This window comes from Ochotona princeps, chromosome 3, assembly GCF_030435755.1.
Source record: "Ochotona princeps isolate mOchPri1 chromosome 3, mOchPri1.hap1, whole genome shotgun sequence".
NCBI lineage: Eukaryota > Metazoa > Chordata > Mammalia > Lagomorpha > Ochotonidae > Ochotona > Ochotona princeps.
The window spans coordinates 100,010,594-100,031,913 of record NC_080834.1 but is presented as its reverse complement, the minus strand read 5'-3'; the positions used below and the strand labels follow the sequence as shown (position 1 = coordinate 100,031,913).

The 21,320-nt window shown below is 45.3% G+C and overlaps 1 protein-coding gene across 2 annotated transcripts in view; it reads left to right on the top strand.

The window, feature by feature from the left end:
• The first annotated feature begins 389 nt into the window (after nt 1-389).
• Nucleotides 390-21,320, top strand: part of MCF2L2 (MCF.2 cell line derived transforming sequence-like 2) — a 261,237-nt gene continuing 240,306 nt past the window's right edge. For both annotated transcript variants that reach the window (XM_058662140.1, XM_058662139.1), the window contains exon 1: nt 390-1,305. In XM_058662140.1, the coding sequence (XP_058518123.1) occupies nt 1,230-1,305 (76 nt within the window). In that variant the 5' untranslated portion in view covers nt 390-1,229. The remainder of the gene's footprint in view (nt 1,306-21,320) is intronic.

Genomic DNA, 21,320 nt, shown 5'->3' with positions numbered 1-21,320 from the left:
CTAGGACTTAGATCTAGGGAGTCAGGAGCTGGGTTCTGACATTACACATGTCAGAGAATCCCGGCTTTGGCTCAGAACCTGTGGGTGATCCTGCCACTGACCGATACTGTAGAATTCTACCTACTGTGACCAGATTGGCATCTGCTCAGGTTTTTCCCCATGGGGTTAGTGTAGAACTACTGGCCAGGAGTCTGGATTTGCTCAAGAAGCCATCAGACAGGCCTGCTGAGAAGCTGTTCCTGGAGTTGTTCAAAACAAGGGCAGGCCAGGAGGCTGCGTGCCAGAGCCTTTCCTGTGGAAGGAAGCCCAGGCGTTCCTGAGAGGTGACAGACGGGGCGGGGATGCAAGGGAGCCACCGCACAAAGAAAAAAATCGCACAGGGTGCAGACTTCAGGGCGCACACGCTTGCCCGGACTCCCAGATTCCGCGTGGAGGCTGATAACTGCGGGCGACACCCTCCTCGGAAAAACACGCGGCGGGGCTTCGCTCAGCTTTCTTCTCCTGCACCTGCTGTGCGACCAGTCCCCTCGCGCCTAGGCTTCTCCTTAGACAACGAGCGGGCGGGGTAGGAGGAGGGGCCGCTCAAGCCGGAAAGCGAGCGGCTGGGAACCCAACCTCTGCTGCAGGGAGCGCCCACGTCGGGGTGTTCTCTTCCCTGCTCCTGAAGACCCAGAGAAGCGTGCCAGACCCTGAACCCGACCGTACTCAGGCGCGTGCACTCCTCACCTGGCGCCCAGGGCGCCGCGGGCACGCGCATGAGGAGCAGTGGGTGCCGAGGTGGGAGGGCGGTGGGCGGCGCGGAAGAGCCGGGGCCGCCTGCACCCGCCCTCTTCTCGCACGCAGCTCGGTACCTCCCCGGGGCCCCGGCGGAGCATCCTGCCTTCCGAGTCTCCCTGGGGGCGGCGCCCGAAGCTAGGCAGCTCCGGCCCGCACATCCAGAATCCGCGGTGCACGCCTAACTCGAGAGCCCGTTGCGTTGCCGTCGCCCTCTCAATGCCGGCGGTGGCCTTTGGGAAGCCGCCTGCCGGGCGTGGCCGCGAGCTCGGGGGGGCCCTAGGAGCGCTGGTCTCGGATGCGAGTGACCCGTGTGCCTGACGACTGAGAGGACCTGGGCGAGGAGGGCAGAGCATCTTCTGGCGGAGATGCCGTGACAGCATCGTCCACAACTACGGTGCAAACAGCGTCGTTTGGCTTTGTTTGGCTACCAAGAGGGTGGGTTTTTCGGTGAAATGCTGTTTTGGCTAAAAGAAAAAATGGCACCTCAGGAACTCACCCGGCGACTGGCCACAGTGATCACTCATGTCGGTAAATGAAGCTTTTTATTTATCTCTTTGCGTATTGTGAACGGAGAGTGGGTGGGGGCGTAGTCTCTGGGCGTCTGGCTCCTGTCCTCACCCGCAGCCCGACGGTGGCATCCTCCCTGGAGAGACCGCCTACCTCCTGTCCTGCGTGGCGTGCATGGTAGCAGGCACCTGCGTCGCCGACCCGGCAGGGTTGGGGCGAGGTGTATGAGGCAGCTTTCGCCAGGTGGTCCATCAGGCAGACCTGCCCCACCCTGAGGGTTGCTGGGCTGCTGGTGGTAGGAAGCGGGTGGGATGTTGTTCTTGGGTTTAATAGATGAAGAGAAGGAAAGGGCACAAGAAGAACAGACGCCAGTGCTTTCCAGCATAAACAACCGCTAGACCTCAGGAGGCTTGTGACTTGGCGGTGCTGTGGAGAGAGGGCAGGTTACATCACAAGGCTGTGTGGGCAGGCCCCTGGGCAGTGACTGTGTGCCTTTACGGGTCTGCGTAGCACTGGGGGTCCCAGTGCTGGAAGCCTTGCCCCCCTCCCCTCCATTCCCCGAGGAGACCCAAGTCATTGGAATGCTCTTCCATGCACTGGAAGGTGGAGCAAACACACTCCTGAAGTCAGCACAGGTTGTGCGTGCTGAAGGAAAGGAGATATCCAAAGAGGAACCAGTTGCTTCTCTCAGTGTTTTCCTCCCCCTCTCTCCCCCTGGGTCTCTCCCAGACACACATTCACATGCACGTTCAGAACCTTTTCTGTGTGGTGACTGGAAGTGTTCCAGTGATTTTCCCTGTTGCTTGCATTACTTTGAGACCCTTCTGTGAATGCACAAGTTTGTACTGATCAAAACCTGGAGGAAGCATTTGCCCCACAATCCACACACTCATTTAAACTGCATTGAACGTTTCCTCAGGGAGTGAGCCAGAGTTGCCATCCGCAGGCTTTAGTCCCCTCTACTTGCTTTAGTCCTGAGGTTCTTCTTGTGGAGATACACTTCACAAGATGATTTAGAAGAGAGGGGACCCAACTTTGCGGATTCAGTTAAAAAAAAAAAAAACTGTCTGGGGCCAAGTATGGCCATTGAATTTTTAAAACAAAATGTCCATAGAATCAGGATCAGGCAAATAAGAGTATAAAATATTGCTGGTGGCAGGATGCAGTAAGAAAAGGAACTGCTGATAGAAAACCCAGGATTTGGAACTTGACATCTGTGGAATGCTGCTGTAAAAAGCCACATGTCACTTAATGAGCAGGGTAGATTCTGAGAGGAGCATCCTTGGTGATTTTGTTGTGCAGATATTGCAGAATTTACTTCTACAAACTGAGATGGTCACAGCATTACTGGGTGGTATTATCGTACGAGACCACCCTTGGGTGTGCAGTCTGCTCTTGACCAAGACTGTTATGTGGTATGTAACTTTGCGACCTTGCTCTTGGCATTATGGTACAGGAAAATAGAAGTACAGTGGTGTATGACTGTCTGGATCTGAATCCATTTTTGGACAAGTCACCCAACCTCAGGTTGAAAAATTAGAATTCTAATATTTCTCCACCCAACTCAAGTGCCATTATGAAGATATACGTATCAGCTAAACTGCAACTACACAGATCTTGTAGTTGTTGGTCAGATCCCTGCTTACTCTGCCATCAGCAATCCTGGGCAGTAATGGGGTCTCAGGGTCAAGTCTGACATCTGTTAAATCAGAAAGATTAGCTTGAATGATTGGTATGATCTTTCCTGTTTCTGTTTCTCTGGATAATGGATATTCTGGTTGTTTTCTTTTTTTAATTTTTGAGAAAAAAAAAAGAGATCTCTTCCCTGCTGGTTTATTTTCCAAATGGCTACGATGGCTAGAATTGGGCTGGCAATGGGGCTTGGAGCCAGGAGCTGTGAACCCTGTTCAGGTCTCCCAGGTGGATGGCAGGGAAGCAATTGCTGGAGCCGTTACTGCTGCCTCCCGTGGTCTGCATCTGCAGGAGGCTGGATTCAGGAGCCGCAGCTGAGAATCACCATCTAGGCACTTCAGTCTGGGATGTGGGCATCTTAACTGCTAGGCTAAGCACTCTGGGAGACCTGGCATATGGCTTGCCTTAGTTTATATCAGGCTACCTGCAGGGCCCAGGCTATGCTGTTTATTTCCTCAACTCATTCCTTTCTTCCTTCCATGGTCAGATCTGTGCAGGAGCCACGCATGCATTTGCTAATTTCTGCTCTCCAAGAACTTATAACTGCCATCAACTTAGTGTTTGAAGCAGTTTTATCAGCTCATAAAATCAGTGAAGTATATACTGTTATCCCATCCTAAGTCTCAGAGGGTGTTTCATTTGAATGTGTCTCCCTAATCAGGTGTTAAAAAATTAACTATCACAAGGCTTTGGACTTGGACTATGAGTTCCCTCTCTGGCTCTCCCCCTGTCTTTGCCCTACTGCCATGAGATGGTGAAGCTAGATGGCCATCATCAGCCCCTCTGTCTTCAATTTCCAGGAAACAAATTGGCTTATTTTGCTTATAAAATATTTGGTCTGTGGTATTCTGTCACAGCAGTGGGAAATGAGCCAAAATTGAAGTGGAAAATCTGAATAACCTACAAGAAATAAAGACACTAAAAATAATCACAAAGCTTCCCACAAAGGAAAGCTCAAGATCCATCGGTGAGATTGAATTTTACCAAACATTTTTAAACAGATTTATTTATTTACTTGAAAGGTTACGCAGAGAGAGATACACAGAGACGTATCAGTCATCTACTGGTACACTCTCCAAATGGCAGCAACAGCTGGAGTAGGGCCAGGCAAAGCCAGGATCCAGGGCCTGGCACAATAGCTTCATTTTCTCATTTCTGCCTCCTACTTTTTTTGCAGAGAAAATTTGGATTGTTTATTTGGAAGGCACAGTGGGTAGTTGGGTGGTGGAGGGAGAGAGAGAGAGAAAGAGAGAGAGAGAGATACCTCATCCCTTGGTTTACTCCCCCAATGCCAGGGCTGAGCCAAGCCGAGGCCAAGAGTCTGGAGCTGATTCTGCATCTTCCATGTGGGAGACAGTGACCCAGCTACGTGGGCCATCACTCGCTGCCTCCGAGGGTGCACATTAGCAAGAAACTGGAATTGGGAACAGAGCCAGAAGTCAAACCCAGGCACTTTGATATGGTTGTGGGCATTGCAAGCAGTGTCACTTGTTGCACCAAATGCCAGCCTCCATCCTTTTCTGCTTTTTAAGGATTCTTGTGATTATGTTGAGCCTTCCTAGATGGCAGTCTGGGATAATCGCTTTATTTTCCAGGGCAACTAATGAGCAACCTTAATCTGTCTACAGCCTTAATTCTCCCTTGCCATTTAATCTAATTTACTATAGTTTCCAGGGACTAGAATGTGGATACTTGTGGGTAGAGGAAGATGTTCTTCTGACTACAGTGGTTGCTGCTTTAGAGACAAACTGTCTCCAGTAGGAATTGTGTTCATTACTCTACTGAGAGTTCTGATGAATGCTGTGTCTTATATTTGAGATGTCCATTTTTGGTATAGGAAGTAGGATGAATTTCAGGTTGTGGGTAACTGGAGTCAGGTGTTGGATAACATAGTACTCGCAAGATACAGTGGGAAATTCCCACTGCGTTTGTGATGTGAAACACTGTCTTTTCTTTGGTGGAGGATATTGAGCAAATGTATGTATTAGCCAATGTATCATGTTGATAATAAATATCCATGTTACAGAGATTGCTATTAGAATCAGTGTCCTAATAGTGTTGATTCTGCAGATGAACATTTTCTCTGCTGTGGAAACCCTCTACAGTTCCTGTCTTTTCAGATGGGAAATATATAACATGTGAGTGACCCTGCTAGCCCAGGACATTTACATAGCTTTGAACTTACACATTCCTAAAGCTTTAGCCATTGTGCTGGTCTCCAAATCAGGAATTCTACATTGAAAAAACATGCAGAATTAGTGACCCAAGCATGCTGATTCCAAGCAAGAAACTGGAAGGTCAAAGCAGAGGCTTGTTCAGGTCTAACCAGTTAAAAATACTGGTGAAGATAGGAACCCAGGTCACTTTGTCCTTTGGCTCCGGATTAGGTCTTCTCTGGGATGACAGTCATGAGGAGGAAGGACTGTACCAGCAAGTACTTCAGCAAGTGAAGTACAATTAGCCATCAGGCTGGGGATGGCGAGAGGAGGATGGGGGTAAGAATCAGCGTGTCTGATCTGTTTTGGTTTTCTGTTGAAAGGTTTTTGGGCAGATGAATATCCATTAAAAAAAATAATGTATCAAATGCCAGGCCACATAACCCTTTTTTTCTTGCCACTTGGGGAATTAGATATCATGATACCATTTTTGATAGGTGACAAAGCTAAATATAGAAACATCAAGTGAAGCAACTTGCTTAAAGCCACAGTGCTGTTCAGAGGTGGGTCAGGATTTGATCTGAAGTCTGATTCCAAAGCTGGTGGTCTCTCTGTTATATCAAAGCACACAGTTTTATTGCCAGCTATACACAATTCATTTTCCCCCTGGATATTTATGTGGATTTGATACCAAGGGAAGATTTCTGCCATCCCATGCTGTTCTGTGTTCCCTGAGGGTAAGACCACGGTCTGATCTTTATGTCTGTAGTACTGAGTTTCTTTCTTTGGGTTTCTTTTATTGGAATGGATCAGATAAGACCCTGGGCTGAACCTACCCAGTCTCCTAGCCTCAATGGGTCTCTCTTGTTTTTTCCAGGGCCAATTATGGTTCCTTCCCCCATCAGCACTCTGCTGGCCTGTCTGAACCTTCCGGGGTTTTTCTTTCTCTCTCTCTTACACACACACACACACACACACACACACACACACACACACACACTCTACCTTTTAAATACATATTTTTTAAACAAATAGATGTTTATTTTGACACGAAATTTTGAAATCAATGCACAGTAGTTTCATAATATGTATTTCCCATGAACTTTTTGAAGAGTACTCGTACGCACAAGTTTTTAGTATGTGATTGTATTCTGGCTTGGAGTTTTCTCTTTGTTCCAAATATTTATCTGTGGTTTGGTTGTTGCTTGAGCATGTACTGAAGTATTTTCCAACAACTTAACCATGTCTTTTTTAAGGGTAGTGCTGTGGTTTGAATGTGAAATGCCCCACAAGGCGCATGTGCTAAAAGTTAATTCCCCAGAGTGGTGCTGTTGGGAAGAGAATGACCGTTTGGAAAGTGAGGGTGCAGTGTGAGGTGCTTTGGCCTGGGCTGTGCCCTCAGAAGGTATTGCTTACATAAGGGCTGTTGTAAAAGCCTGAGTGTGGACTCATCCAAACTCTGTCTCCTGGCTCCCTGTGTGATCCTTCTCCTGTATGGGCTGCACTGTTGCCATCTGCTGTCCTCATCAGGCACCAACCTAATGTTGGACTCGAACCTTCAGATGTTCCCGGGAACCCAACAAGCCTTTCCTTTTATAAAATCAATTGTTTGTGTGTTTCATCAAAGTAACAAAGAGCTAATACAAATAAAACCCACGGCTACTATTTCTTTGTAGGCTTGTGATCTACCTGAGTCATATAATAGAAGATTAAGAATTACGGGTTTAATTAAATGCAAGAACTCTTTTTATTTCTGGAATTTTCTCATCATTAGAGAAGGGTGATAATTATGCTAACCCTCTTGCTTATTTCACAAGTTGGAGTGCTACTATGCAATTGAAAATGCTTCAGAATAAATCCTTTGGGGACTACAGAAAAGGGACTCTGTGAATCAAAAGTGACTGCAATTGTTTGTTTCCTGTACTAGAAGAAGAAGCATGAAGAGCAGTGCTTTATTACTCCTTCAGTTTATCCAAAAAGAATACTCCACCAGTGTACCCCTACTGCTTACTAAAAGCTGCTGTAGGAGCCAAATGAGCTTACCTTGTCAGAGCACAGGTTGCCTACAGGAAGGCTTAACTGCAGGACAAAAGGAGTAGCATCAGCATGGGCAGAGTAGGAGAGGCAAGGGTGGTCTTAAAAGCCTTGACCTCGACAGCAGTGTACTTGTAACAGGCTGCCTTCACCCAGTGTGGAGTAATCTGTCTCCCTGCCAAGCTGCTGTCCCTGCTGCTTGCTTTGGAGTTTGCTGGGGGCAGTGTAGGGATATGGTAGAGAGGGTAGTACAAGATCCCTGACAATGTGCCTCTCACAGGATGCAATTTGGAGGTGATAAAGCCAGCACATGGTGAGTGTGTCGCTCTTGCATGCTCTGTTATTACTGTAATGGTAAAGTCAGTTCCCACGAATCTCTGCATCTGGACGGTGTGTTTATAGGTGCCTTAGAACAGTGAGGATGAGAATACTTGGCAGATCTTCTCTGGAAGCATTTTCTACATTATGCCTAGAACTGAAGAAGTTCTGAAGAAGGCTGGTTTATTTTGCTTTGTTTTGTTTTCTCCTCCTAGCAGCTGTGGGCCGTTTCTTGTGCCCTGAAACTAAGGGAAGGACTGACTGCCCCATCCCAGTAGCTTTTGTTTATAAAGAGACTTGTGCTATTCCAAGCCTGCATCCGCTCCAAAGGCTCTCTTCAGTCTCCCCTGTCCTCAGTCTAGAGAGGAGGACCCACAAGTGCCTGTGAACTTGCACTGTGACTCCGTGGGGGCTCTAGACACTCTGAGGAATCCATCCTTGCTGAACACTACCCTTCACCTAGGCAAGTTCTTCCTGTTTGTTTTAAAGGCTCAAGGAGAAGTTAGGACTTCATAGTTGTCTGTTTTTTTCCTCTTATTGATAGAGTAGAGGTGCATTAGCTTTATGTTTCTATGATAAAACAGGGGGAGCAGGTTAACTTTATAAGGAACAGAGGTTTAGTTTGGATCATAGTTCTGGAAACTTTTTTGGTGATGTATTTTATTTTTATTTGAGAGGCAGAGTTACAGAGAATAGGAGAGACAGAGAAAGAAAGATCTTCTGGTTCACTGGTTCACTCCCCCAAATAGCCACAATGGTCAGAGCTGAAGCAGTCAGAATCCAGGAGCCTGGAACTTCTTCCGGGTCTCCCATATAGATGCAAAAGACAAAGGACTTGGACCATCTTCCACTGTTCTCTCAGGCTGTAAGCAGGGAGCTGGGTTGGAAATGGGGAAGCAAGGACACAAACTGGCACCCATGTGGGATGCTGGCACCCCAGGCAGAGGCTTAGTCTACTATGCCACAGTGCTGGTCTCCACAGTTTGAAGCCCATAAAGAGTGACATAGGCTTTGCCAAAGTCCTGCATTGCTATGTCACAGCATGGCAGGAGTGTGCCTGTTTCTGTGTGTCCCTCTGATCTCTTTATTTTTATAAAGGCACCAGGACTCATTCTCAGTGGCCCCATCCCAACAAGCCTAATCCAATTTAATCACTTCCCAAAGACCCTGTCTCCAAATACCATCATTGTAAGTTTCTTTTTCTCAATACCATTATCGTAGAATTTTAGAGACTAAACACCATGAGTTGGGGTACAGAATTCAAACCATAGAATTCCTTCCATTCCTTCCCGTAATCCCCCGAATCTCTTCCTTTTAACATACAACTTGCAATCATCACACTCCCAGTGGTTCCACTCTTAAGTCAGTCCAGGATTAATTCAGAAGTCCAAGCTCCTAAGACTCAGGGAAAACCCTTCCAGCTGTGAGCCCCTGCAAAATCAGAAAAAAGCTGCATCCTTCCAAAAATACCATGATGGGATAAGGCACAGAGCATAGAAAACCCATTGCTAATCAACTAAGTAAGATTATTAAAAAAAAAAAAAAAAAACCATTGCCAAAGTGAGGACTAGTCGAGTAGAATGAACTCTAATCGCAAGGCAAGACCGAAACTCAGAAGGATAGACATTAGATCCTAAAGCTCCAAGTCTGGCATATTCTTCTCTATGTTGGGGTGGGATTAGACCCCATGGTCCTGGTCAGGATGCTGGGGCAGCTCCCTACATTTCCACTTGTCATTTCCATTTGACGGGGACTCTCTGAAGTGACTCCGCCCTCGTAATAGGTATCTGCCTGGGCCCCAGTTGTCTGAGACAGCATTAGGAACTAGAGCAGAGGCCTCCACACCTCTGAGGCTCAGTTGGTCTCCATTCACATGGCTGTTCTCTGGGGATACAATGCTCTGGTATCAGTGACTTCCCTGGGTGCATGTTTCTTGCAGCTTTACCTGGCAGGCATTGCATGTCGCTGCTTTCTCTAACTGCCTGAGGGCTCCACATCAGCTTTTCACAGCTTCCCTAAGTGTTGGCCCGTTTGGACTTCTTGCAGCAAACTTGAGTCTGGTCCCTCAGACTTTTATTTAAACCTCAATGCAATGTTTCATAATCCTATAACTCTTGCATGCTTCACTCCTGCAAAACCAGCATCACATGGCCCAAGCTCCATGTTTTCACGAGCTGTTGCTGAGTCCAGGTGTACCTTGGCTGGGACCGCTGTGGCCAGAGCTTGGGGAGCCGAGTCACAAGGCAGCCCTGGACAATGAGGCCTTGGAGAATCCCCTCAGCCTGCCTCTCAGAAATTCTGGGCATGTCACGGGAGAGGATCCTAAATAAAGCTATCTTAAATGCCTTGAAGGTCCTTCTCCCATGGTTTTGACGATTCCTTTTATCTAGACTTCATCTGCTTCATAACGGGTCACTTGGTCTCACTCTTGTTTTTTTTCTCCTGGAAATGTAATGCTGTTTGTTTTCTGCTATATGGTCAGGCTGAGAAGAGTACAAAATTTTCTATTTTGTTTCTCTTTAATTTTAAAAATTTTACTTGAAATGACATTTCAGATACACACACACACACAATTTGGGGGTGTGCAGGAGAGAGAGAGAGAGAGAGAGAGAGAGAGAGAGAGAGAGAGAGAAAGAGAGAGAGAGAAACCAACCCTGTATTCACTAGTTCACTCCCCAAATGCCTCCAACAATGTTGGTTGGATCAGATCAAAGCCAGGAACCATGAACACCAGCAGACGGAAGGTTCAGCCTTTGACAGTATCTTAGGGTATGCACAAGACAGCTGAATTATCTACTACTGTGGGACATCTAGTCTAGTTGAGGGTTAGGGGAACGTTTGCTTGGGATGTCTGCTTTCTAATATTACAGCGATTGGATTTATTTCCCAACTTTGCTTTTGATCTAGTTTCCTGGTAACGCACATCTTGGGAGACAGCAGATGGTGGTGGCTCAGACACTATGCCCTTGGCACCTATGTGGGAGATCTAAAAGTATCTCCTGACTTTTCATTTTGACTTAGTGTGGGGTGGCTAGTGCAGGCATTTGACAAGTGAATCAGTAGATGGAAGGTCTCTTTTCCCCTGCTGTTCTGCCTTTCAAATAATACATACATATGTATAACATTTATATTACTTGTATATATTATAGCTTACACATACATATATATGTGAGCATTTTTATTTCTTAATTTTTAAATGATCTTTTTATTGGAAAGGCAGATTTACTGAGAGAAGAATAGACAGAGAGGAAAATCTTGCGTCAGTTGGTTCACTCCCCAAGCGGCTGCAATGGCTGAAGCTGAGCTGATCCAAAGCCAGGAGCCAGGAGCTTCTTCGGGGTCTCCCACACATGGGTACAGGGTTCCAAGGCTTTGGACCATCCTCCACTGCTTTCCCAGGCCACAAGCAGGGAGCTGGATTGGAAGTGAAGCAGTCAGCACATGAATTGGCACCCATAAGGGATTCCAGTGCTTGCAGAGGGAGGATTAGCCACTGAGTCATCATTCCAGGCTCTATGAGCAGTTAAATTTTTTTTTTTCATGTGTTTAGACAAGTGACATGTGGATCTTGAATATTAAAGGAGTATATATAGTTTTTTTTTTTTTTATGAAGATGGTTCATCTCACTTATTATCCAGGAAACAACCAAACCTGAGTCTCTTCTGTCAAGAGTCTTGGTGTTAGGGCATGGCTGTTGAATGACTGTCTTCCTCATGGACTCTCTGCTCCTCTCAGCTGTTGCTTAGGGCCTGCATTTGTGCTCCACAGCTCATCCATTCTGTGTGTGTGTGTGTGTGTGTGTGTGTGTGTTTTAAGTGCTTCAGGTAACCTGACACTTATGCTGAAATTGTACTTAATGAATATAGCTACTTTTTTTTTTAAAAGATTTATTCATTTTATTACAGCCAGATTTACACAGAGGAGGAGAGACAGAGAGGAAGATCTTCCGTCCGATGATTCACTCCCCAGGTGACCGCAACGGCCGGTGCGCGCTGATCCGAAGCCGGGAACCTGGAACCTCTTCCGGGTCTCCCATGCGGGTGCAGGGTCCCAATGCATTGGGCCGTCCTCGACTGCTTTCCCAGGCCACAAGCAGGGAGCTGGATGGGAAGTGGAGCTGCCGGGATTAGAACCGGTGCCCATATGGGATCCCAGCACGTTCAAGGCGAGGACTTTAGCCGCTAGGCCACGCCGCTGGGCCCAAATATAACTACTTTTAAAATGGTCAGGATAGTTGAAGTGCTTGAGGATGAAATGGAAATGGTCCTGTCATCTGGGAATGTCTCCCCGTAGGGTGAAGCTGGCCTCTGATCGGCTTCTTTATGGGCAAGCTGAGTGTGGCCCAGCTGGAACATCTGTAAGCCTGAGCCTGTCATTATGGATGGGCTCTTCCCTGTGGGTGTACAGATTCTTTCTGCTTATTATGGGAGACGGTGATTGATTTTCATATATCTATAAAGAAAGGCTATCTTATTATTGTGGACTTGTGAAATCCAAGAAAGCAATTCTTATTAGCAGGCACTAAGCAGAAATTTTGGAACCTCACTCACCAGTGTTATCAAAGGCGTGTATATTTCAGTTCAGGCTAATAATGGATAAAATGGCTTCTTTTGGCATATGCTGCTGGTGACAGGGCCAAGATTTGACCCTGGTAATTTTGCTTCTAGAAACTTCATTCCTGACCTTTTCCGCTCCATTTTTCAAACTCTCTAGGCTGTGACATGTGTTATGGAACTCAGGGTAGGAGCCTCCCTTAGGCCTCTTACACACACACACACACACACACACACCCCCATATATATATATATATATATATATATATATATATATATATATATATATATATATATCATATGTATAATCATTATATATGTGTCTGTATATGTAATTTCAAGATCATTTCCCCTCTGTGGTACAAGCCCACAACTACACTGAAATGGGACTGGTCAAAGAGCAGGAATTTAGAGAATACCCACCATGAACAAGCTGGTACAAGAACTGTTATAGAGAGAGCATTGTAGGGAATGAAACGATTTGAACTCTTAATACCAGCTTACTAACATATGAGTGAGTCCCTGTTTCACCAAGAAAGCAGAGAATCTCAAGAACTTCAGAAGGCAGCTCATGAACCACTGGACTGGTCAGAGTTGAAAACTGGGTCTGGCTGGCCTCATGGCCTGTGTGTGTCTGATCTCATTTATGAATTTCTCATTACAGAATAGTGTATTAATTAGTCAATGGTGGGTATATTATTAATAAGTTAAAGTAAAGTAACAACTTAGTGGAAGATGCCACTAGTGCCTGAGCATAAGTTATCTGTGAGCCACTGGATCACTTAGTTTATTAATAGTCACTTATTTCGGGCCCGGCGGTGTGGCCTAGTGGCTAAAGTCCTCGCCTTGAACGTACTGGGATCCCATATGGGCACCGGTTCTAATCCTGGCAGCTCCACTTCCCATCCAGCTCCCTGCTTGTGGCCTGGGAAAGCAGTCGAGGACGGCGCAAAGCTTTGGGACCCTGCACCCGTGTGGGAGACCCGGAAGAGGTTCCAGGTTCCCGGCTTCGGATCGGCGCGCACCGGCCGTTGCGGCTCACTTGGGGAGTGAATCATCGGACGGAAGATCTTCCTCTCTGTCTCTCCTCCTCTCTGTATATCTGACTTTGTAATAAAAAAATAAATAAATCTTAAAAAAATAGTCGCTCATTTCCAAAGAAAAACTGTCAGTAAAGCTCCAGTATTTACTTAGTAATCTTTAAACAGGTGAAGGGAGTAAACATGTACTTGCTTTGACAGTGTTCACTATGTTTAGGCATGCGTTTTTAAAATGTTGCCTTCTTATACTTTCTATGCTAATGCCAGAGTTTTACAAAGCAAAACAATCTAATAAAATTGTAACTTCATGTTTTTTAAAATTTATTTTTAAATGTTTGTACATAGGTGAGGGAATTGAAGACCCGTGCAGGTCTCTGGGTGGAATGGGAAGAGATGGGAGGGAAAGTTTGTGAGAAAAAAGAGCTTGCCCTTCCTCCTGCGACCATGGCAGGGTTGGGGGTAGATGTTGTGCTGCTCCCTGTTGCTACATCACATCAGTGCCAGGGGACAGGATGGTCCACTGGTTTTATACCTGGGATCCTGATCAGGAAAAGAATGTCCTGGAGGTGTTATTTGAGTAGTCTCAATTGTTCTAAGATAGTGTTGGCTTCATTGCACCAGGTATGAGAAACAATTTTCCATACTTTCTGGCTGTTTATGTTTTAGCATTTCCATAACCTTAGATTCCTGATGGAGAATTTGGTATGTAGCATTGTTCACTCTGCTCTTCTTTCTGTCTTTTGGTGAGGAACTCTGGGTTTTCCATTGAACCAGGGAGGCCAGTTGTCCTGTATTTCATGTGCATTCCAGTATGTTGTCTTTCCTTACATGGAATCAACAATGGGGGCAGCCCAGTTCCGTAAAGTGTATTCTGAGGCAGGACCAGATGTACATGTGGTGCTCTCTGAAGTTGGGGATTAGATGGAGTGGACCCATTGGGTTGACAACTAAGTGCCCCTAGTGAGTAGATGTCCAGATCCAGCTTTTGTGTGCGCACTAGTGAGTGCTGCAGCCCATTTCAGCCCAGCCTACCCCCAGACCCAGTCTCAGGTACACTGGCAGGCACTGAGGCCTGATCAGGGTGACCCCCAAGAACCTCAACCAGGCCTGCATCCAGACTATCTCCACACATGCCAGCAGGTGTTGTGGCCTGGCCTAGCCCACCCCAGATCCAGCCTTTGTACCAGTGCGTGCTGTGGCCTAGTTGGAAGAGCCTTAGGGACCTCTGCTAGGCATGGCCCCAGAACTGGCTCTCAAGTGCACTGGCTAGTGTTGCAAACAATCCCATATGAACTGACTGATGCTGTATGCTGCCTGGCTCTCCCCCAGAACTGGCACTTGTACTAGTTGGGGAGACCCTTGATAACTCCCTCCAGACCCATTCCCAGAACTGGCTCTCACATATGCTGACCGATGCTGCAGCCCAGGCCAGCCCAGCCTAGCCCAGCCCACCTCCACAGTCCTGGCTCTCTGGTGCACCAGCAGTGCTGTGACCTAGTTGGGAAGACCTTGAGGACCCCTACCTGGTCTATCCTCAGACCTAGCTCTCAAATTTGTGAGTGTGGCTTAGCTCAGCCTAGTCTGCCCGCAGTCCTGGCTCTTGTGTATCCTGTCAGATGCTGTGGCCTGGTGAGGGTGGTGCCAAAAAACCCCTACCAGGTCTGCCCCAAACATGATGCTTTCAAGTGCCAGCAGATGCTGTAACCTAGCCTGGCATGGTCCACTCCCCAGCCCTGGCTCTTGTGTGCGCAGGCTTAACCCAGGGGGGCCCTCTGGATTCACCCTTCTGATCTAGCCCATCTCAGTTCCCTTGATTACCTGTGGGTGCAGTGGCCCGGTCTTTAGAAACCCCTAGCAATCATCCTGTATAGGTCAAATAAGCCCTCAGTGGCCCACATTCTGACCTGTCCCTAATAACTCAGCCCCTAGCAATGCATGCCCTTCTTCCATTCACTTATGGTGGCATGGATGGAGGTGGGATGACCCCGGCTGCTGTGTGCCCACAGTGGTATGGTGGGTGCTTTGCCCCCTTCTTCCTAGATCTTAAATTTTGTTTTAAAAGTAGCATAGGCAATGATGCTGCACACTGGTATAGTTAACACACACTAGCTACTGGCTGCTTTTCTCCTGGCAGTGTAACGTTTGCCAAGGTACAAGGCAACCGAGGCAGTTGCCTACAGCTGGGGATAACTTCATGTTATAATGGCAAGGGACAGCACTACTGTGCACTTTGGTTTAGTGCAGAAGATCCCTGTAATTAGATGACTTTATTCTGAGGGAGATTCAAGTACAAAGTATACATGTGTGGGCAAACTCAAAATGTTTGAGCATGTCCCTTGTGAATTTCTTCATTCAGTCTTTCTGAAAGCACATCTGCCTTGTCCAGTACACGTTTCTCTCATGTGCCTGACTTTTTTCTACCTGTTATCAGATCAGTTTAAATTCGTTATAGCTTTTTCTTTGTTGACCCTGGGAAGCTATACTTAATGTAATCACAGAAGGGAAAGAGGCTCCTGTGCCTGTTTCTTCTTATTATTGAAGCTTCCATTTAAGGCTAACCATATTTACAAAGGCCTCTGGACACTGGGCCAGCACTGACGGTGGGTTGTGAAGAAGAAAGCGTCATCCCTGTGCACGACCACAGGTACTTGGAAGGGACAGAACCAGGCTGCTGCCTCTGCCGGTGTGGTCCTAGTGTATACAGCACCTCGGGTTTGCTGGAGGCTTGAAGGAATTGGTGAGAGCATCTCCTGGCAGATGTCAGGATCAGCCATCAGTTCCCAGTTCCTCACTGTAGCTCTCTGCTTTTGGACTCTGGCTTCTCCAGTTGCTGCTCTTGTTTTGCACCTCGTTGACTCAACGATGAAACCCAGCCTTTTCCTGAGGACCTCAAAAGTCAGGTATACAGGAAGCTAGGGGTATAGAGGATTTTCCTGAAGATGGGAGAGAAGCAGCCGTTGATGACCTAGCAACACACACAACATCTAGCATCGCTGTTGTTGACGTATCCTCTGGCTACCCCAGCTGCTAAGACGTTCTGAGGCTCTCATAATTTTATTAGTGTTTTCCCTCCCTGTGGCTCCCTTGCCCTTTCTTGCTTTCCTCCTTTCTCTCTGTATTGGTGCAGAGAATTTGGTGCAGGATCTACACTGGGAAGATCAGCCTTATGAACTCTCTTTCCTGTGTCTGTCTACTTTTTCTTCTGTCTAGTTTCCATTGCAGTATTTATCCCTCCAGCTACTCACAGAAGTTGTGCTTGCAAAGGAGGAGAAAGCCTTCAGGCTGGGAAGCAGGATTTAGACACTGACATATGGTGCAGAAATGAGATGGAAAATTCCACTACAACCTGGTTTGCCCTTCGGGTGTGGGGTGAGTCTTTTCTCCCTTAGTGTTTTGGGAAAACCAATCCAAATTTTAAAGGGAAAGATCATGTTTCCTGATCATTTTTCTGTGGCTTTGCAGTATAATCTAAAAGTGAAGCAGAAGAAGAAAGAGGACGATGAGTATGATATGGTGTTTCATGAGGGCTTGAAACTGTTTATAAAATCAATACATGGTTTTGGGCTTAAGGTTTGGAAGGCACAGTATTCAGATGATAGTTCTTCCCAAATTGATCTATGAATTAAACAGAGCTTTAAAAATCCATCAAGTATTTTTTTAAAAGATTCATTTTATATTTTTATTAGAAAGACAGATCACAGAGAGAAGGAGAGATAGAGAGAAAGACCCTGCATCTGCTGGTTCACTCCCCAAGTGGCCAGCTGGAGCCAAGCTGATCCGAAGCCAGGAGCCAGGAGACTCTTCCAGGTCTTTCACGTGGATGCAGGGTCCTAAGGCTCTGAGCCAACCTCTTCTGACTCCCAGACCATATGCAGGGAACTTGATGGGAAGTAGAGCCACTGGGACACAAACCAGCACCCCTATGGGATCCTGAAGTTTGCAAGGGGAAGATTAGCCATTTGAGTCATTTCACTGGGCCTGAGCTTTTAATTCAATTTCCAAGAACCTTATAAAGCACCCTCATGTGCATATCATCAGTAGTCTTCACATAAATAGCACACCTATTAGGATTGCTAGGAATAATGATAACACCAAGTTATGGTGAGAATGAAAGGAGAATTGGATATCTCATGCACTCTTGGTAGGGAGGTAAAGTGATCCTGACACTTCGGAAAATAGTTGGTCTTCAAAAGTTAAATATATTTTACTATATGATCCAATAATCCCACCCCAAGAGAAATGATAACAGTAACTGCAAATCTGTATGTGAATGTTCACAACATCTTTATTCTTAAGTGACTGGTTACTGGAAACAGCCTGAATGTCTTTCACCTGGGGAATGGATGAGCAAACTGTGGCATATCTGTTTAGTGAAATAGTCACTAGTAAAGAGAAGTGGATTATTGATACATATGACAGCATGAATAAGCCTGGAGTACATTATGCTAAGGGAAACAAACTGAAAAGGTAACAGTATATACAATTCCATTTACATGACATTAAGAATGGAATTTTTGCATGGTGGTTTGACTACAGAGGCCAATTACTCTGTATCCTGATTGTGATGATGGCTAAGTGATATGAATTTGTCAAAACTCATAGAGCTGCTCACTAAAAACAGTAAATTGTGTACTACTTAAAAAGTTAAAAGCTATTAAAAAGATTAAAATTATACATGCTCGTTATACAGTGTTTAGAAAATTCAAATAATCCAAAAAAGAAAGCATAATTCCATCTCCTATTAGTAGTAACAAATATCCTTCCAGTTATTTTTCCTTTACCATTTTACATAATTTTATCATAATTTAACTAATGTGATCTAGCTTTGTTTGCAACCGTTTAACTCCTTGCAACAATTTCATTTCTATTGTTTTGTCTTTTCCTAATGCCATATAAATGAAATTGTTTAGCATGTACCTTTTAAGTTTGTTATCTTTAATTGAGCATATTGTATTATTCATTGCAGAAACAAAAAGTAAGAAGGAGCCAAATCAGGGTTGTAAGGTGGAAGCCCAGTAATATAGCATCAGTGCTCTCACAGAGGCTCCCTTGTTTGGTAAGAGGAATCAACAGGAGGATTGTCAGTGGGAAGAAGCTCAAACTCTCTAGGGAAGCTTTCCAGGGCACTTTTTTTCCTGTTAAAGCTTTGGCTAGCTTTCTCAATACACTGTCATAAACAGCATATGTGATCATTCTTTGGCCTTCCAGAAAGACAACAAACAAAATACCTTTTGCCATGTCTTTTTCTGTATTTATTTTTGTTTTGACTAGACCACCTTGATAGCCGTTGCTTTGTCTTAAGGATTGTGCTGGTGAAACCAGGTTTGTTTCCTATTATGGTTCTTTAAGGAGATGCTGCTGATCTTGATCTAGCTTGTTTAAAATTTCCATTGAAAACAGCTCTGCTGTTTTTTGCATTCATTTTTGGTACCGGTTGAACAGAAAGTTTACTCCACTTTAATCTTTCATTTAACATTTTGTATACTGAACCGGTTGAGATGTCTGTAGTGTTGGCTATTGTTTCTTCTGTCACTTGTTGATCCTCTACAGGTTAGGACATGAATGGAATTAAGATATTTCTTGCAGATTGCCATAGGTGATCTGCCATTGTGGATTTCATCTTCAACATAATCTCATCCCATCTTTGAGTTGGCCATGAGTGGGCACTTAGCCCAGTGGTCAAGACACTTAACATCTAACCTTGGAATTCCTGGGTATGCGTACTGGTTTTACTCTTGCTTTGTGCTTCCTGCCAGTGTACAACCAGGGACATACCAGATGATACCTCAAGTAATGAGGCCTTTGCCACCCACATGAGAGACCTGGACGACCAAAATACTGTAGTATTCATTTTAATTGGATTTTAGACATTATTAATAAAATATATATTTTTTTCATATATTGATCAGCTACAATGGCTGAAGCTGAATCGGTCTGAAACCAGGAACTTGGAACTTCTTCTGGATCTCCCACATGGGTCCAGAGGCCCAGGCATTTGGGCCATCTTCCACTGATTTCATAGGTGTGTTAACAGGTACTAGATTGGGCCCGGCGGCGTGGCCTAGCGGCTAAAGTCCTCGCCTTGAAAGCCCCGGGATCCCATATGGGCGCCGGTTCTAATCCCAGCAGCTCCACTTCCCATCCAGCTCCCTGCTTGTGGCCTGGGAAAGCAGGAGAGGACGGCCCAAAGCTTTGGGACCCTGCACCCGCGTGGGAGACCCGGAAGAGGTTCCTGGTCCCGGCATCGGAGTGGGGCGTACCAGCCCGTTGCGGCTCACTTGGGGAGTGAAACATCGGATGGAAGATCTTCCTCTCTGTCTCTCCTCCTCTCTGTATATCTGGCTTTCCAATAATAATAAAATCTTAAAAAAAAAAAAAACAGGTACTAGATTGAAAGTGAAGCATCTGGGACACAAACCAACACACATATGGGATGCTGGCACTGCTATGCACCATGTCACAGCACTAGCCCTTCTGTGTTCTATTTTTAAAATGCAGGAACACCTTTGTACAGGAATTTCTATAAGCATTTTACTTATTTCAATTGGTATCTAAAAGAAGGAGTTCCAGAAGATGTAGCATTGGATTAGAGAATCTGAATATAAAATCTTAAATGTATTTTGGTTAATTGTCTTTTTAGAGGCCCATCAGCACTAACATAGTGTGTGGATTCTTATCTCTGATTACTTCATCATTATTTGGATTTTCTTTCCTCGTTTGTTAGATGGAGGAAATGATGGACCTCAGAAGGTTATTCTGAAATAGTTCTTAAGAGCATGGTACAATAATACTTCATGATGTTTTAACTTTTTTGGTTATGCCTATTTTGATTTCATTTTTACTTAAGTTTTTCTTGCAAAATAGTGTAGTATTCATCTTCATTGTATTTTAAGCATTTTAAATGAGCTATTTTAATTTTTGATATGTTGATCAGTTGTTTTAATTGTGGCTCATTTTTGGTTTGGAATCAAGACATTTGCTGTAGATTTTTCTGCGTTGGGGTGGGCATTTGGTTTAGAGGGTAAAATATGGTTTGGATAGTTGCATCTCATACTGGAGTTTCTAGGTTTGAGTTCTAGATCTGCTGCAGATTCCAGACTTAATGTACACCTGGAAGACAGAAGGTAATGGTGCAAGTATGTTGGTCTCTGCTGTACATATGGGAAACCTGATTCAATTCCTGACACCTGGGGAGTGAGCCAGTAGATGGGCACCCTGTCTCTCCCCCTTTATGCCTCTAAATTACAATAAATAAATAAATAAATAAACTTAAATTTTTATTGGAAAGGCAGATATACAGAGAAGAAGAGACAGAGAGAAAAATTTTCTGTCTACTGATTCACTACCCAAGTGGCCACAATGTCCCAAGCTGAACCGATCTGAATCCAGGAGCCAGGAACTTTTTCTGGGTCTCCCATGTGGGCACTGGGTCCCAAGGCTTTGGGCTGTCCTCTGCTTTTTCAGGCCACAAGCAGGGAGTTGGATGGGAAGTAGAGCATCTGGGACACAAACCAGCGCCCATATGGGATTCGGGATGCACATGAGATGAGGACTTTATCCACTAGGCTATCTTGCTGGCCCTAAATAAAACTTCAAATATTAAACCGTAACAGCCAGGGTTGGGCCAGTTTAGAACCAAGAGCCCGTAACCTAATCCAGATCTTCCATGTGATTGACACAGGTCTAACCACCTGCTGCCTTCCAAGAGTTGCATATCAGGCTGTGTTATAAAATAAAGAAAAAAGATAAATTTTAAAGGTTCCTCTTTAAAAATCTTACTCCAGGGGATGTTGTTTGGCCCGGCAGTTAGGTTGCCCACAGAGACACTAGGTGTCCTATGTCAGAATGCCTGCCCAGCTCTTGATTTCAGTTCACTGCTAATGTGCCCTGAGGTAGCCATTGGATGGACTCAGGTGTTTGGGTTCCTATCACCCACAGAGAACCAGATGGGATTTCTGTATCTTGGCCTGACCTAGCCCTAGGTAGGGAATGAACCAGTGGATAGAAAATTCTCTGTTTCTGTCTGTTTGGCAAATAAAATAAGTAAGTATGTAAATAAATAATTTTAAACTGTTATTTCTAATATGTTTATCTTTGTTTCCAAATGAAGAAGTTGAGTAATGTATTGGGGTTGTAATCCTCACCAGTCCAAAGGATCAGCTCTCGCAATGAAACGACTTTGGATGACCTTCAGAGAGATTAGCCAGGGGAAGGGATTAAGCACATTTGTGTGAGATCAGTGC